Source organism: Rana temporaria, chromosome 3 (assembly GCF_905171775.1).
Source record: "Rana temporaria chromosome 3, aRanTem1.1, whole genome shotgun sequence".
Classification (NCBI taxonomy): Eukaryota; Metazoa; Chordata; class Amphibia; order Anura; family Ranidae; genus Rana; species Rana temporaria.
The window spans coordinates 221,869,842-221,886,689 of record NC_053491.1 but is presented as its reverse complement, the minus strand read 5'-3'; the positions used below and the strand labels follow the sequence as shown (position 1 = coordinate 221,886,689).

General features: G+C 43.8%; 1 protein-coding gene across 1 annotated transcript in view; it reads right to left on the bottom strand.

Moving 5' to 3' along the window:
* GNPTAB (N-acetylglucosamine-1-phosphate transferase subunits alpha and beta) overlaps positions 1-16,848 on the bottom strand; it is a 134,704-nt gene that overhangs the window by 41,244 nt on the left and 76,612 nt on the right. Inside the window, exons 12-15 of the mRNA XM_040344292.1 lie at positions 15,712-15,912; positions 13,937-14,883; positions 12,652-12,851; positions 7,418-7,637 (exon numbers count right to left, since the gene is read on the bottom strand). Coding sequence (XP_040200226.1) covers positions 7,418-7,637; positions 12,652-12,851; positions 13,937-14,883; positions 15,712-15,912 — 1,568 coding nt within the window. The remainder of the gene's footprint in view (positions 1-7,417; positions 7,638-12,651; positions 12,852-13,936; positions 14,884-15,711; positions 15,913-16,848) is intronic.

Below are 16,848 nucleotides of genomic sequence, written 5' to 3'. Positions count from 1 at the left end.
TCTGGGCCAATGTCTATACATTTCATATTGCTGGGACCTGACAAAAAGCCGAGGTCTCTTTAACCAGTTAGCAACCGCCCTATAGACGAAATACGTCTACAAGGCGGTTGCTTAACTCTGGGAGGGCGTCAATGTACGTCCTCCCAGAATCGCGCTCCCGCGCGCACACTGGAGTCTCCGTGACCGCCGGGTCCTCCGGACCCGGCTGATCACGGTAAATCGCCGCTGATAGCGGCGATTTACCACGTGATCGCTCCGTCCAATGACGGAGCGATCACTAGTAAAGAAACCGGCGTCATGTGATGACGCCGGTTCCTCCCTCTCCTCTCTGTACCGAACGGTACAGTGTGAGAGAGGAGAGGGGAGAGAGCGCATGCAGCAGCAGGTGCTGCGGGCTGGATCTGTGACACATGCAGTCACAGATCCAGCCATCCCTCCCTGTGCAATACTCTGCAATGCCCCCATACTCTGCAATTATGCCCCAAAATACTCTGCAATTATGCCCCAAAATACTCTGCAATTATGCCCCAAAATACTCTGCAATTATGCCCCAAAATACTCTGCAATTATGCCCCAAAATACTCTGCAATTATGCCCCAAAATACTCTGCAATTATGCCCCAAAATACTCTGCAATTATGCCCCAAAATACTCTGCAATTATGCCCCGCAATACTCTGCAATTATGCCCCGCAATGCCCCGCAATACTCCGCAATGCCCCACAATACCCCGCAATACCACACAATACCACACAATACCACACAATACCACACAATACCCCACAATACCCCACAATACTCTGCAATACCCCACAATACTCTGCAATACCCCACAATACTCTGCAATACCCCACAATACTCCGCAATACCCTGCAACGTCGTCTATGGGGATTTTTAAGTAGCAAAGTTTGGCACCATTCCACAAGCGTGTGCAATTTTGAAGGGTGACATGTTGGGTATCTATTTACTCGGCGTAACTTCATCTTTCACATTTAAGCAAAAGAATGAAGAAAAAATACTAAATTTGTCAAATTTTATAACAGAAACAAAGAAAAATTATTATTTTTTACAGAATTTTCAGTCTTTTTTCTCTTATAGCGCAAAAAATAAAAAACCCAACGGTGATTAAATACCACCAAAAGAAAGCTCTATTTGTGTGAAAAAAAGGACGAAAATTTCATTTGGGTACAGTGTTGTTTGACGGAGTAATTGTCATTCAAATTGTGAGAGCACCGAAAGCTGAAAATTGGTCTGGTTATTAAGGGGGTTTACGTGCCCAGTGGTCAAGTGGTTAATCACCAGCCATACTGAGTAAAAGTGTCATAAATACACATTCAGCGTAGGAAAAAAGAGAAAACAGGATGAAAGACCCAAGAAAAAAGTACATGGTATAAAATCATACCCGATGGGGTATCACTCAAACTGAGCATTGGCAATGAAAATAAATGATTACTGGATACAGTTAAACCTACATGCACATGTTATCAGTGTGTTATCATATACGATCGAGGAGAAAAATGATAAATAAAGAAACTATCATCTATCCTCAATGAAACATGTGAGAGATAGATTAGTGTTAAGTCCTCCAGGTTATACCGTACCTAAAGTATATATCCAATACGCCTCACAGCGGAGGAGTAATCGATCACGATCACCCCCCCTATTGGGTGATTTGACATGTTTAATCACCATACCACGTAATTCATGAACCTGATGTTTAGCTACCACAAAATGTAAGGCTACTGGTTTGTTAGGATCCGCCTGCTAACCTTTCTGCTACTCTGATATCGCTTCTATGTTTCTGAAAACGCTTTTTGAAAGGGCCAATGGTCTTACTGACATACGTCAGTGCACAAGGGCACTTTAAAATGTAAACACAAAAATCAGTGTTACAGTTAAAGTATTCCCGTATGGGATATCGACCTCCCATGCGTGGGTGTGAGAAATACTCACCACAAATAAGCAAATTGCACACATTGCAATTGTAGCACTTAAAACACACAGTTTTCTGAGATATCTTAGGTGCGATTTTAGCATACTTATGCCGAGGATCTGCCTGTACCAAATGTTCACGCACTGTCCTTCCTCGTTTGTATGCCATCATTGGTCTGGTTTTGATCGCAGATCCCAAGGATCTATCTGATTGCAATATGTTAAGGTTACGTTCAGTAGCACGTTTGATAGTACCTGACTCTTGATTGAATGTGTGAACAAACAGGGGGCGAGTAATGGGACCAGAGGTCCTACTATTACCAACCAGTGCCTTATCAAGAGCCTGATACAGAACTGATCTGGGGTACCCACGTTCCAAAAATTTATGATACATGGTATCAAGTTCTTTCTTTTTATCTTGCTTATCTGAGCAGATCCGCAGAACTCGTACGAACTGTGAAATCGGTAGGTTCTTACGTAAATGTGTAGGATGTGCGCTCTAAAAAAGTGCAGCAGGGTATTCCTATCGGTAGGTTTGGTGTATAAGGATGTGGTTATAACAACACCATCGGTAATGGTAATGAGCACATCAAGGAATGGAATACGTTCACCTGAAAGTTCTGGATTAAATACTATCCCTGGAAAAACACAATTTAGGAACAAACCTACCAAAATCAGCCTCGCTCCCCATCCAAATAAAAAAAGATATCGTCAATATACCGCATCCATTGTTTTTACATATTTACCGAATAGGGGGGACAGAGATGTATACTTCCTCGAGATAGCCAACAAATAGGTTGGCAAATGAGGGAGCTGCAGAGCTCCCCATAGCTGTCCCTCGAATTTGTGTATACGTCCTCCTCTCGAACCTAAAGTGATTGTTAACCAGGATAAACTCGAGACATTCTAATATATAGGCACTCGGTAACCCAGGGGAACCCTGTTTGGTCAAAAAATATTCAACAGCCCGTAGGCCGGTATCATTAGGTATACAAGTGTACAATAAAGAAATGTCCATTGTGGCAAGTTTCCATCCATCATTAAATGTCGAAGAAGGCCCCAGTTTGTCAAGAAAGTCACTTGTATCCTTGGGACAACAGTCGGTCTAATGCCAAAAAGAGAGATTTTCTTTTTACTGGGTCCCTTGTACCACTTGATGTTAGAAAGCGAGGGGGAGGAAATTCCGTAGCTCCATCTTGTACCCCAGGGACACTGTGGAGAGGACCCAGCTGTCTTGAATCCCCTCCCGCCAAGCCCCCGAGTATAACCAAAGGTTTCCCCCCACCCGAGCGAGTGGGGGCAACCCTTCATAATGCCGACTTAGGGGCTGGTTTACCAGGCTTAAGGTTCCAGGATTTCTTGTGACCCTGGGCCTGCCCCTGAGCCTTTCCTAATGGATTTGACCGGGGAGGCCGTCGGCACTGTTTAGATGATGAAGTTCCTGGAACAGGAGAGGTGGGCCCCTGAATCTTTTCTTGACTGACAGGAGAGAACTTTTCCCATTCGAGATTCTTTGAATATATTTATCCAAGTCTTCTCCAAACAATCGCTCCCCATGAAACAGGAAACCAGCTAGGAGCTTTTTACAAGGCGTCTCGGCTGCCCACTTTTTCAACCATAGTAGCCTACGCATGTGTACCAATAGGAGCGTAAGGCGGGAGGCCTGATGGATTGAATCCTTAATAGCATCTACCATGAAACATAACGCCCTAGGCAAGTCCGCCAAATCGCGAGCTTGCTGAGCAGGAATATCTTTCAAAACCTGCTTCATTTGATCCTTCAGGGCTTGACAGATGCCTATAGCTGCCACTGCAGGCTGAGCTACCGCACCGGCCGTAGCAAAGGAAATTTTTAATAACGTTTCCAACCTTTTGTCCGTAGGATCTTTGAACATCTGTACATTGTCCACTGGACAAGTCAGAGTTTTGTTTACACAGTAGATAGCAGCGTACACAGTAGTAATACTCCACTTTTTGGTGATACGAAACAGAATTTTTTTTTAGAAGGAAAAAAAAGTTTATCCGGATGTTCCCAATCCTGATAAGTGAGTCCCTCCAATAAAGGATGAACAGGAAAGGAGCAGTTAGCTTGAGGGGCATTCAAAGAGCCCAAAGAAGAAACAGAGCTAGCTGCCGGTTCTGACAGGGGCAATTTAAACGCTGATCGAACCATTGCTGTCAGGGACTGTAACAACAATTTTTCCGTCTGTGAGGCTGAAAACGGTGAGTGTCCCTCTGCCTGGTCCAAGGGCAAGTCAAACTCATTCTGGGACAATTGCTCAGCTGTAACAAACTGTGAAATAGGGGAAGGAGACCTGGCCCGCTTCCTTTCTGGCAGGGAGGAAGCGATTATTGCTGCCAAACTTTGTTTCAATCTCCCTTAAGCTGAGGCAAAAACCTCTTCTGTCACAAATACAGGAGCAGGTGGGCTGAGGGGAGACGCAGCACCCAATAACCCTGATGGCTAACCCCGGGCAACTACCTCTGACTTATCAGGGGAGGGAGGTACAGCGGAAGCCTGACCGAGATAGTCAGAGCCCGACGGCGAACCCCTTGGCTTTTTAGGATTTTTGGTCCCTTTGGTCCCTTAGAAGGCATAGTCCTAAGCGCAAAGCCAATGTACTCGCAGCCAAAACGCACCCACTACTGAACTATAGACCAGCATATAAGCTGCTATACAAAGGTCAGTTTAGATGCAAGTCAATGTGTCTTGGGAATGCCTGTATCACTGCCTGTTTGTATGCCAAACCACTTGTAATTTGTCACAATCACCAGCCCCACGCTTTGAGTCAATCCGCACGCCAGGGCGTCTCATAGAGACTGTTTTATAAGGCAGAGGAGCTCCGCACATGCGCAGAACGAGTCGGGGGACCCGGAGCGTCATCACACCAAGCTCCGTCCCCTTCCGTCACTCGATCCCTCTACATTCAGGAAGTTTGTGCCTGCATGTCGGCACTGCCGGACCGCTAAGCTGAGGGAGGAACGAGAGGGAGGAGGAGGGGGACCGCCGCAGGCTTTGTGAGCCGTGGGTGAGTCGTGTAATGAGGGGAGCATGGTTTCTTATGGCAAAGATAGGGAGAGCAGTTGGAACCAGGGGCTGCTAGAACAACCTCCTGTACACTGTCCCAGATATACTCTTGCTACACAAGGTAAGCCTCAAGATAGACAATATAAGATGGATTGGAGCACCCTCCAGTGGTATAAACCTACAAGAAAATGTCATTAAAAAACTGAAGGAATTCAATCCCCAGTTTCACAGGTATAGGCATCCTTTCAGTAGGCAATGAACCCCTAGGGTAAACAGGCAGGAAAAAAACATGTCAACTTAAAGGGACCTTCACTTACCTTTCCACGCCGCAGGGCTCTGTTAGGAACAGATAACCCAACCTTCGCCCATCACGGCAGGCATTGTCGCAAGACCTTCAGGGAGCGGGGTCCAAAGCTAGGATCACCACTCCCCTGGACCTGTACCGCACCCTGCCAGAAACTTTTGGTATTGGGTCTGACCAAAGAACTGGAACCCAGGATCCAGCACTCCAAAGGAGAGGCATTACAGGCAAAACCTTGTTCTTCTTAACCGAGGCCCGGGTACCGTCCACTTTGGCTATGAAGCACTTTGAACAGATCCGGATTTAGCTTGCTTAGGCCACAAAGGAACTATAAGCAAAGCTTTGTCAATTCTTCAATCGTGACCAACACCTAAGACACTGGCGAAAAAACTGAGGCACTCGCGATATGGGAGGGGTTATATAGGAGAGGGGACTTCCTGTCTTGGGTGTGCCAGTGTCCATCACCTGAAGGTAGACTCTATAACCCACATAGTAATTACTATGTCACTCTGTGTCCCGTGATGTACGAAAAATAAATAATAAATGCACATTTTTTTTCCTGCAAAAAAATCGTGCCTTTATTATTTTGTGTAAAAAAAGGGAAATACTATGGAGGAAATTTACTAAAACTGGAGAGTGCAAAATCTGGAGCAGCTGCGCATGGTAGCCATTAGATTGTTTAATTAAGCTTTGACAAAAAATAAATAAAAAAATGATTGGTTTCTATGCAAAGCTGCACCAGATTTTGCACTCTCCAGATGATTTAGTAATTCATTGCCTTTGTCTCACTGATCTGAAACAAGTAAGCAGCAAGTGAAGTTAAAACACTTTTCTTGTTCCAGCCAACAGTCAGAAAATAAGCATTTTCATAATAAGGCAATAATGGCAGCACATATATTTCTCTGCGCTCTCGTTTTGGTTATGTGGTTACGAAAGCAATGAAAGCATCTGAAGCATCCTTCAGACGAGACCCCGTATAATCCAGGGAGTGCCTTCTTATTTTTATGTATCATCTGTCAAACAAACACCGCTCCACAGAAGCTTGACACTTGCCAGTATATTTTGAAGGGGTAGTGTTTGCATACAGTCGTGAAATCTATACTTGTAAAAAGGATTTTCCACTTGTGAAACCCCATCCATGCCATTATCTGGACTGTTCTCATACCTGAATATCAGCCGTTTTTAGCATTTGAAAACGGTCTACATGTTGAAAAGTGTAAAACCATTTAAAGAGTACATTATGAGCCACACTATATACAGGATGTCACAGTATATATACACTCACCACTTTATTAGGTAAGCCTTGCTAGTACCGGGTTGGACCTTTTGCCTTCAGAACTGCCTTAAAGTGATTGTAAAGCTTCGTTTTTTTTTTTTTTTTTAATTACAAACATGTTATTACTTGCCTCCTTTGTGCAAGAGTTTTGCACCTAGTGGCCCCGATCCCTCCACAGCGCTCCTGGCTCCTCCCTGCATTGAATGACCCCACAGGGAAGCGCTACAGAGTTCTGCTGCTGCATCCATTGACACAAACGGCGGCACTCGGCTCGCCGCCGTGTCATTTGGATTTGATTGACAGCAGCGGGAGCCAATGGCTGCGCTGCTATCAATCTATCAAATCAGGACCCGAGACAGCGGCTGGAGCAGATGTGCTTGTTCCCGGCACTGGAAAGACAGAGCTCAAGTAAGTAAAAGGGGGGTTCTGGAGGGCTGCTACACTAAAGGAGGTTTTTCACCTTAATACATAGAATGCATTAAGGTGAAAAACCCCCAAGGGTTTAGATCAGCAGTTTTTGAAATACTCAGACCAGCCTGTCTGGCACCAACAACCATGCCATGTTCAAAGTCACTTAAATACCCTTTGTTCCCCATTCTGATGCTTGATTTGAACTATGTCTTCACCACGTCTAGATGCCTAAATGCATTGAGTTGGAGTTGCGGCTATGCGATTGGCTGATTAGCAATTTGTGTTACAAAAAAATTGAACAGGTGTACCTAATAAAGTGGCCAGTGAATATATATATGTGCTCACCATCTATTCTTTATAGATATTTTGGTTAAGCAGTACAACATTATGTAGGCAGGGTTCTTCCTTGAATTGGGCGCATGAAAATTATCATCATGTAGAAACTTTAACAGCAATATCTTTAATGTTATACCTGTAAACTCAGTGGCAACTGATTTATTCTTGTCGCTAGCGTCCGAATCTCCCTGTCAGATAATACTCCTGAGCCATCAGTGTCAACTTCATAGAATATCTGGGAGATATTTAGTGGCTGTATGGCACTCATCAGATAGTAAAAAAAGGAAAAGGCAAACTGCATATCTTCTGAGTGACGCACTTTATGCGCTGATGTCTTGTCAAATTCTGGTGGAAACCTGCACAGATAATAAGAACCCATTTCACAACAAAGAGATGCATACCTGGATCAAGTCAACACATTTTAAAGTGTTTTTTTTTTCTTTTTAAAGAGGACTGCCATTAAATAAATAGCTAAATGTACCGTAAAGTGTGCAAAAGGTGAAAACTGTTAATGGAAAGTAAGGTTTGTTATTTACAGCATGCAGAAGTTCCTTTGCACTCAAGGTCCTTTTTTATAACAATTATGTTAAGTAAATTATTCGGTTTAAGACAGGGATCAATACAAAACTCGTTTGCTAGTACTAAAGGACAACAAAACATATTTCTTAAAGATTAAAGAGCTTCAATGGGCCATCTCTATAATTTTTAGAATAGCAGGAATCACTCCTAAAACCGCAAATGATGCCATCCAGGAAACAATGTTGAAATGGAGTTATCATAAAGCCTATTGCCAGTAATTTTGTGCATAATCCAGAACCAAATGAAAAATACTGCAGTAAGGCTTACTCAACATAGTACCTGTGCTCATTGTGATTTCCCGCGGACCTACATCGCTGGACAACGTTGGATGTACATCAGGGGACTTTTCTTGGTGAATGAGTAGGGGTAATCATTTACATGGGGGGGGGGGGCAGAATCTGGGGGTCCCATTGGTAAAGGGTGCTTCCAGATTCTAATACGTTACTCCAAGCAACTCCACAACCAACGAATGATCCAGGGTTGTGGGGAAGTGGCCCTTTTCCTCATCAACATGGGGGCAAGGTGCTTTGCTGGGGGGGGGTCCTCCCTTTGCAGGACAACACTGGTTACACTGTATTGCTCTGGTCATACAGTGTTAAAAAAATAACAAAAACTCGCCATGACTCTTGCTAAATACCTTGGACTGTCTACTTTCCAAAAAAAGGGGTAATTTTGCGGAGTATTTGTGCTGTATTGGCGTTTTCGAAAGCTTAAAAAATTAGATAGGCCATCAGTACAGATCAATTTTCATCTATACAGTATTATATATCATAGTTTGTGGACGCAATAACTTTCCAACAGACTAAATAGTAGAGCTGCACGATTAATCATGAAAAGCAATCTCGATTAACACCCCCCCCCCCACACACACACACGATCTCCAGGCTGGATGACACGCGATTTTCGGGTGCGGCCATAGTAAAGTCCCTGGCTTTGGCCTAGCTCCAGGCATCTTGGTACACCCGGCGGCGGCTGTCTCGTCAGGAAGTGACGTTTCATCACCGCCATCTTGCTCCACCCCACACTCCTGCACAGTAATGTTAGTGAGAAGGGGGCAAGCGGACATCGTGTTACACCCAACATTCACCCAACATTTTAGCATTCACAGTTATTTTAAACACAAAACGGAGCTTATGTGCTTAAAAACAGTATATGTAAATCTGACAGACTGTTTAGATGTAAGGTCAGCAGGTTTGCTGCGGCTTTTAAAATTTAACATGTTAACAGTCCGTCAGATTTACATATACTGTATTTAAGCACATAAGCTCCGTTTTGTGTTGAAAATAACTTTAAATAAATACATTTTTGAGAATCGTGAGAGAATCGTGATCTTCATTTTATGCAAAAGAATCACAATTCTCATTTTTCCCAGAATCGTGCAGCTCTACTTAATAGTATACACCGATTGTTTTCCCCCCAATAAAATGTACTGTAGCAGAATACATTTTGGCCTAAATTTCTGAAGAAAGATCATTTATTTTCAAAATGTTATAACAAATGAAGAAAAACTTTTTTTTTTCCTCATAATTGTTAGCTTTTTGTCATTTTTTAGCAAAGCAATAAAAAAAGCCAGCAGTGATTAAATACCACCAAAAGAAAGCTCTTCCTAAATATATCTATAGTATCTATCTACTACAGGTATTTATATAGCACCAACAACTAACGCAACGGTTAACACATATTGTACATTCAAATCAGTCCCTCAATGAGCTTACGATCTAAGGTCCTGTGTCACTTTAGGCAGGAGCCAATTAGCCTACCATTATGTCATTGGAGTGGTTACTTTTATTTCAATAATCTAAAAGTATGTTTCATGACAATAAATGTAAATTCTCATTGGGTGAGGTAACTTGTTTTAGGTACCTCCAAGTAACATAAATCTATATAGATGTCAACTTGTATAGCAAACAATGCATAGTGTATGTATAGTTCACAATGATAGCAATATCTCAATATCACCCCCATATGGTACTATCATATGTATACACAAAACAGTTGTAATTTATATTTATATATATATATATATATATTTATATATATTTATATATATATATATATATATATATATATATATATATATATATATATATATATATATATATTTACCAGTATGGTCTTAGAGGCTGCGGATAGCAGCCATCACTGTTCACATGTCCCATCATGAAAAAAAGAGGAAGCGAATGGCGGCTATCACTGTTCACCTGTCCCATCATTAAAAATAGAGGAAGCGGATGACGGCTATCACTGTTCACCTGTCCCACCATGAAAAATTCATGGTGGGACAGGTGAACAGTAGTAGCTGCCATCCGCATTCTCTAAGACCATACTGGTAAGTATGCCCAGTTATATAACTTACAAAAGTTTTGGGGATGCATTTGATAGTACCATATGGGGGTGATACTGAGATACTGCTATACTCTTGTCCCATACATATTGATTGTTTTCTATACAAATTGACATCTATATAGATTTATGTTACTTGGAGGTAAAACAAGTATAATAGATTGTTACCTCATCCTAGAGCAGGGGTGGGCAATTATTTTTTCGATGGGGCCACATGAGAAACTAAAAATATTTTGGAGGGCCGGGCCAAAAGGCTAAACTCAATACTGCATAAAATCAATTGTATTTCTTTATAAAAAGCAGTAAATATCATTGTTGGACAACTGGTACGAGTACTTGTTATAGACATGGCACAGGAGGGGGACAGAGGCTGGGGACATGGCACAGGAGGGGGACAGAGGCTGGGGACATGGCACAGGAGGGGGACAGAGGCTGGGGACATGACACAGGAGGGGGACAGAGGCTGGGGACATGACACAGGAGGGGGACAGAGGCTGGGGACATGACACAGGAGGGGGACAGAGGCTGGGGACATGACACAGGAGGGGGACAGAGGCTGGGGACATGACACAGGAGGGGGACAGAGGCTGGGGACATGACACAGGAGGGGGACAGAGGCTGGGGACATGACACAGGAGGGGGACAGAGGCTGGGGACATGACACAGGAGGGGGACAGAGGCTGGGGACATGACACAGGAGGGGGACAGAGGCTGGGGACATGACACAGGAGGGGGACAGAGGCTGGGGACATGACACAGGAGGGGGACAGAGGCTGGGGACATGACACAGGAGGGGGACAGAGGCTGGGGACATGACGCAGGAGGGGGACAGAGGCTGGGGACATGACGCAGGAGGGGGACAGACGCTGGGGACATGACACAGGAGGGGGACAGACGCTGGGGACATGACACAGGAGGGGGACAGATGCTGGGGACATGACACAGGAGGGGGACAGATGCTGGGGACATGACACAGGAGGGGGACAGACGCTGGGGACATGACACAGGAGGGGGACAGACGCTGGGGACATGACACAGGAGGGGGACAGACGCTGGGGACATGACACAGGAGGGGGACAGACGCTAGGGACATGACACAGGAGGGGGACAGACGCTAGGGACATGACACAGGAGGGGGACAGAAGCTGGGGACATGGCACAGGAGGGGGACAGACGCTGGGGACATGGCACAGGAGGGGGACAGACGCTGGGGACATGACACAGGAGGGGGACAGACGCTGGGGACATGACACAGGAGGGGGACAGACGCTGGGGACATGACACAGGAGGGGGACAGACGCTGGGGACATGACACAGGAGGGGGACAGGCAGCCACTGTTTAATCAATAACAATTGATTAAACAGTGGCTGCGTGTGATGGCACAGTGGCTGCGTGTGATGGCACAGTGGTTGCGTTTGATGGGCACAGTGGCGACAATTGATGGCACAGTGGCAACAATTGATGGCACAGTGACTGCGTGTGTTGGCACAGTGGCTGCATGTGATGGCACTGTGGCTGCGTTTGATGGGCACAGTGGCTGCGTGTGATTGGCACAGTGGCTGCGTTTGATGGGCAGAGTGGCTGCGTTTGATGGGCAGAGTGGCTGCGTGTTATTGGCACAGTGGCTGCGTGTGATTGGCACAGTGGCTGCATTTGATGGGCACAGTGGCTGCATTTGATGGGCACAGTGGCTGCGTGTGATTGGCACAGTGGCTGCGTGTGATTGGCACAGTGGCTGCGTGTGATTGGCACAGTGGCTGCGTGTGATTGGCACAGTGGCTGCGTTTGGGAACAGTGGCGACAATTGATTGCACAGTGGCTGCGTGTGATAGGCACAGTGGCTGCGTTTGATGGGCACAGTGGCTGCGTTTGATGGGCACAGTGGCTGCATGTGATTGGCACAGTGGCTGCGTGTGATTGGCACAGTGGCTGCGTGTGATTGGCACAGTGGCTGCGTTTGGGAACAGTGGCGACAATTGATTGCACAGTGGCTGCGTGTGATTGGCACAGTGGCTGCGTTTGATGGGCACAGTTGGCTGCATGTGATTGGCACAGTGGCTGCATGTGATTGGCACAGTGGCTGCATGTGATTGGCACAGTGGCGACAATTTATGGTGGCACAGTGGCTGCGTGTGGTGGCACAGTGGCTGCGTGTGTTGGCACAAGTGGCTGCATGCGTTAGCACAGTGGCTGCGTGTGATGGGCACAGTGGCGACAATTGATGGCATAAAAAAAAAAATCAGCTTGCTGTGATAGCTACTAAAAGTCCAGAACATCACCCCGAAATAATATACTTTACATTATCGTGTGAGCATAGCGATGTATAGGGAACATAATTATTGTGGTATTTAGAATGCTGGCTACAACTTCAAACGGAAAGAAAAGCTGTCAAGAGAGGGGAGAAGGCACTTCATCTGAGCCAGCCACCTGGTGACAAGTATACTTACAAATCCTGAAGTTCTTGCATAACGATACGGTCAATCATGTGTGGCATGTGAGCAGGAACTTTCCGAGACGTGAAGCCAAATTTACCATTAAGGAGTTTATTCACATGACGGAGGGAATCGGCAAATGTGTCTTGAAGTTTCCTGCCAACTTTCTTACCATTGGTGATATAAGAAAGTTCACCGAGTAGAGCATCTCTCTCCTGAAAGACAGAATGATTAATAGATGGTTTTATGTGGTTGCTCATCTGACAATAAATAACAAGAGTACTTGGGTTACCCTACAGGACCAACTAGCTGAAGACAGCAGTGACAGGGCCTCAGTAAATGTCATCAGAGGATCAGTCATGCCTGTGAACTTGTATTACTTGTCATATATTCAAGCTCTATTTGTATATTCATTTCAGCAGTCACTACAAAAGTTGCAGAGAAATTACAGACTACACAGTGATATTGTAATTTCAGGCAGTATGTAAAGCGTATTAAATGCAACATCACTTATGTGACAATTTAAGAAGTTGTAACAAGAGATATATATATATATATATATATATATATATATATATATTAGTAACTCAGTAATGTGGAAAATATAAGCTACAGGGATACCACAGGCTATACTCATGATCAGTCATTTGCCTTCTGTTCATCTTTATTTTTGGTCACAGAGTTCAGTTCCTCTTTAAAGTGAAGTTTGTCATATTTGTGTTTTTTAAAAATCAGCAGCTACAAAAAAAATGTAGCTGTTGACTTTTAACAGCCACTCACCTGTCCCAAGATCCAGCAGTGTACCTCACCCTGTGTCCTCCCTTGGCGGCGCTGGCATCTATACTATGGGCAGCTTGCTGCTTCAAATAGCTACAAACTATGGGATACATTTATACATTTTTTTTTTTTTTTACTAGTAATGGCGACATTCAGTGATTTTTAGCAGGACTGTGACATTGTGGCAGTCAAATTGGACACTTTTTGGGGACCAGCGACACCAATACAGTGATCAGTGCTAGAAAAAAAAAAAAAAAGCACCGTCACTGTACAAATGTCATTGGCAAGGAAGGGGTTAACATCAGGGATGCTCAAAGGGTTAGGTGTGCTCCTAGGGAGTGCTTTCTAACTGCGTTGATAATTCTTTGACTAGAGGAAGACAGATCTGTGTTTCTGCGATGGGGTTTGGTCTTCCCCTACACTACAAAAAAAAAAAAGGAAGGGACTGAAGGGAAATGAAAAAAACAGTATAATTCAAATATCATAGCGAATTGTGACTATGCCACCAGAAATTGTTACTTACATCAAAGAGGTCCTTAAAATACTTTCTTTTTTCCCATGGTAAGGATCCTTCATAAACTGGCTGATAACTATGGAGTTTCCTTCCTTGAACAAACTTGTCTTCCTTAGGTATTTCAGGTTCTTGGTTGATTACATCTCCAGGCAATCTGGAAACCTTGAAGCCCAGGGCACTGAACTTAAGCTGGGATTCCTTGTTCGTGGTAGATTTCCCATTTTCATGCCCTAGTTCTCTTGATTTAAAGGTAATTTTCTTGGAAACAGCCTTGTTTTCAGTTACCATTTTGCTTTTAGATATGTGTGCTAAATTGATCCCCTGTTTGGTGGCATATAAAACTTGCTCTGTCTGTGGCTTGATGCTACCAAATTGTTTAAGTAAAGCCACTTTTGACATGTTGTACCCTTTCCATGTGATGTCACCTTTGCTAAGCTTCAGGTCAAGATCCTGTAGGGCCAGCTGTATACTGTTTGGAAGAGCAGATACATTCATATATGGTATATGGATTTCTTCATCTTGTTTCTCCTTCTTGAGCTTTGGGAACCGGTCTTCTTCAGGAATGTCCTCGAACAGCATTTCTGCTTCTGGGGTAAGCGTTGTGCTTACTATATCCCTCTTTTCTTGTAAAGATGGTGTAATATTAAGTTTTTGTTCTTCGGTTGTGTCAACATCGATAAAAATCTGCATTTTAAACTCTTTGTCATTCTGATCATGAAAGCTGAGGTTAAAATGAATTACAGTAGCGTTCATTCCAGAATACATGATCAGATGAACAGTTTTCCACTTATTAGCAATAGAAGCATGGCGAATAATTGGGTTTTCACTATAGCTTCCCTCCACTGCTTTCTTAGCTATGTCAGCAAAGCTGAAGTAGGGCAAACTTTCCCCTTTAGGAACAACATAACGGGTCTGGTTTTGGAGAAAGTTTATCTTGTATAATTCTCCAAGATGATCTGCAAATAAAATACACAGGTTCATTTTATCAGCATTAGGGATAAAGGTTTTGCACAATCAAGTGAATAAATGTACCTGAAGTCATATGATGAACAAAGCGGTAAGTGTATACAAAAGCAAGCCCCTTCTCATAACTGCATCAGGTTTTCGTTCCTACTAAGCTCTGAGTGCAGAATCCTAATGCAAATTTCAACCAACTTCCATGGTTGACAGCTGGGTGTTATGGTCAAGGTTGAGGGTAAATTTCCCAATGGAGACACTTATTAAAGTGACAGAGTTCAGAGATGGGATTTCCCCACACAATCCTATTTTTGTCTCTGAAACAGGTAGTGATCAGGGTCATTTGAGTAGTTTCTGTTGTGATTATGATTTAAAGAGTAAACATCGTTAATTGATAATAAATGGCTTTAGCCAAACACCAACTATGAGTCAAAGAGAAGGTTTTGTGTTATCATTAATATTCTCTGAAAAATGGGCAAATCATAAATTCTGCCAGGGTAGGTAAACTTATGAGCACAACTGTAAGAGGAAAAATTTGGGGCTTTGAATGAAACGTGCGGGAACACATCTTCATCCCCATATCGTAGCAAAGAGGGGGGATTTCGGGACATTGAATGAGGTGGGTGAGAGTGACTAAATGATAAGACGGTTTTGAAATGGATACCTTTATTGGCCAACATAGAGGGGAGTTTCCAGGCAGAAAAAAAAAGAGAGGTCAAAAAGGCTCAAAAGCTTGTAGGAGCAACTTATTTAAGATGCAGTGTGCATGAGCCCTTAATGTTTCCTAAGAATTCCTGAAACAGCAAAAACACTTTAATCTACTTCACCTTGTCCACAATCGCCAGCGTCAAATCCACAGTTGAGCACATTGCAGGCTTGGTCACAGAACTTGTCAGCAAGCCATGAATTAGCACAGCCTTGATTACAATAGGAAGTGCCACTTATTCCCACTCCAGGCTGCCAGGCTTGTCCATTCAGAATACTTCCTCCAGCAAGGGCTGGTGCAAAACGACCAGCTGCTGTGTTACCTATAGGAGTGGGGAAAAAACAATTCTTTAACAAATCATAACATGTTTACATAAAGGAAGCTACAATAATCTAAATGTATAGACATGTCAAATTGGCATATAAAATTGTCTAGTCACATCATTAAAACAACAACTATGGTCTGCCCAGGGGCGGACTGACAACTCATGGGGCCCCTGGGCAATAGAAGATTATGGGGCCCCTCTGGCTTACAGATGACCACCACGCCAGGAGGTAGTGCAGAGGCGGGCAGCTAAAATCTTGGGATATTCACATTAAAAGCATGTCATTTTCGGACATATCAGGGACAGATCTAAAAAAAACTGATTTTTACATACTGTCCCTGGTTTTACTGAGCCTGGCAACCCGGATGGGGCCCCCTAGTGGCATGGGGCCCTCGGGCAGTGCCCGAGTGACTCAATGGTCAGTCCGCCCCTGGGTCTGCCACAAACTATCCAGGGACAATTTCCTGTTAAAGAAGAGCTAAAGGCAAAACTTTACTTTTCATTTCAGGTAGAGTAGAGAAGGGTTATAACCCCTGTCGGTTTGCTGTTGTGTGTGTTCCATTGGGAACATTTCCCATCACTTTCTGTCCCATATTTAAAACAGAAGATCCCGCAAAGTAAGGGAATACCAGAACTAGTGTCTTCAATGGAAGATTTAACCTCTATAACTGTTCTGGTGTCAATCAAAAAATAAAAAATAAATATTTTCTTTTACTTTCACTTTTGATAATAAAGAAAATAGAGGGTGAACCTCCCTAACAGAGGCACAGACAGCAGAAAAAAAACCGACAGGTGTTCAAATCTCTCTCCACTCTATTCGAAACAATTGTCGCCACAGAATTCCGAGACATTTGAGTTATACTGCCACCTACAGGAGGATTTGGAAACTAAGAAAGCAGTGCCGAACGTAAGGCCACAAATACAGAGGTGTGA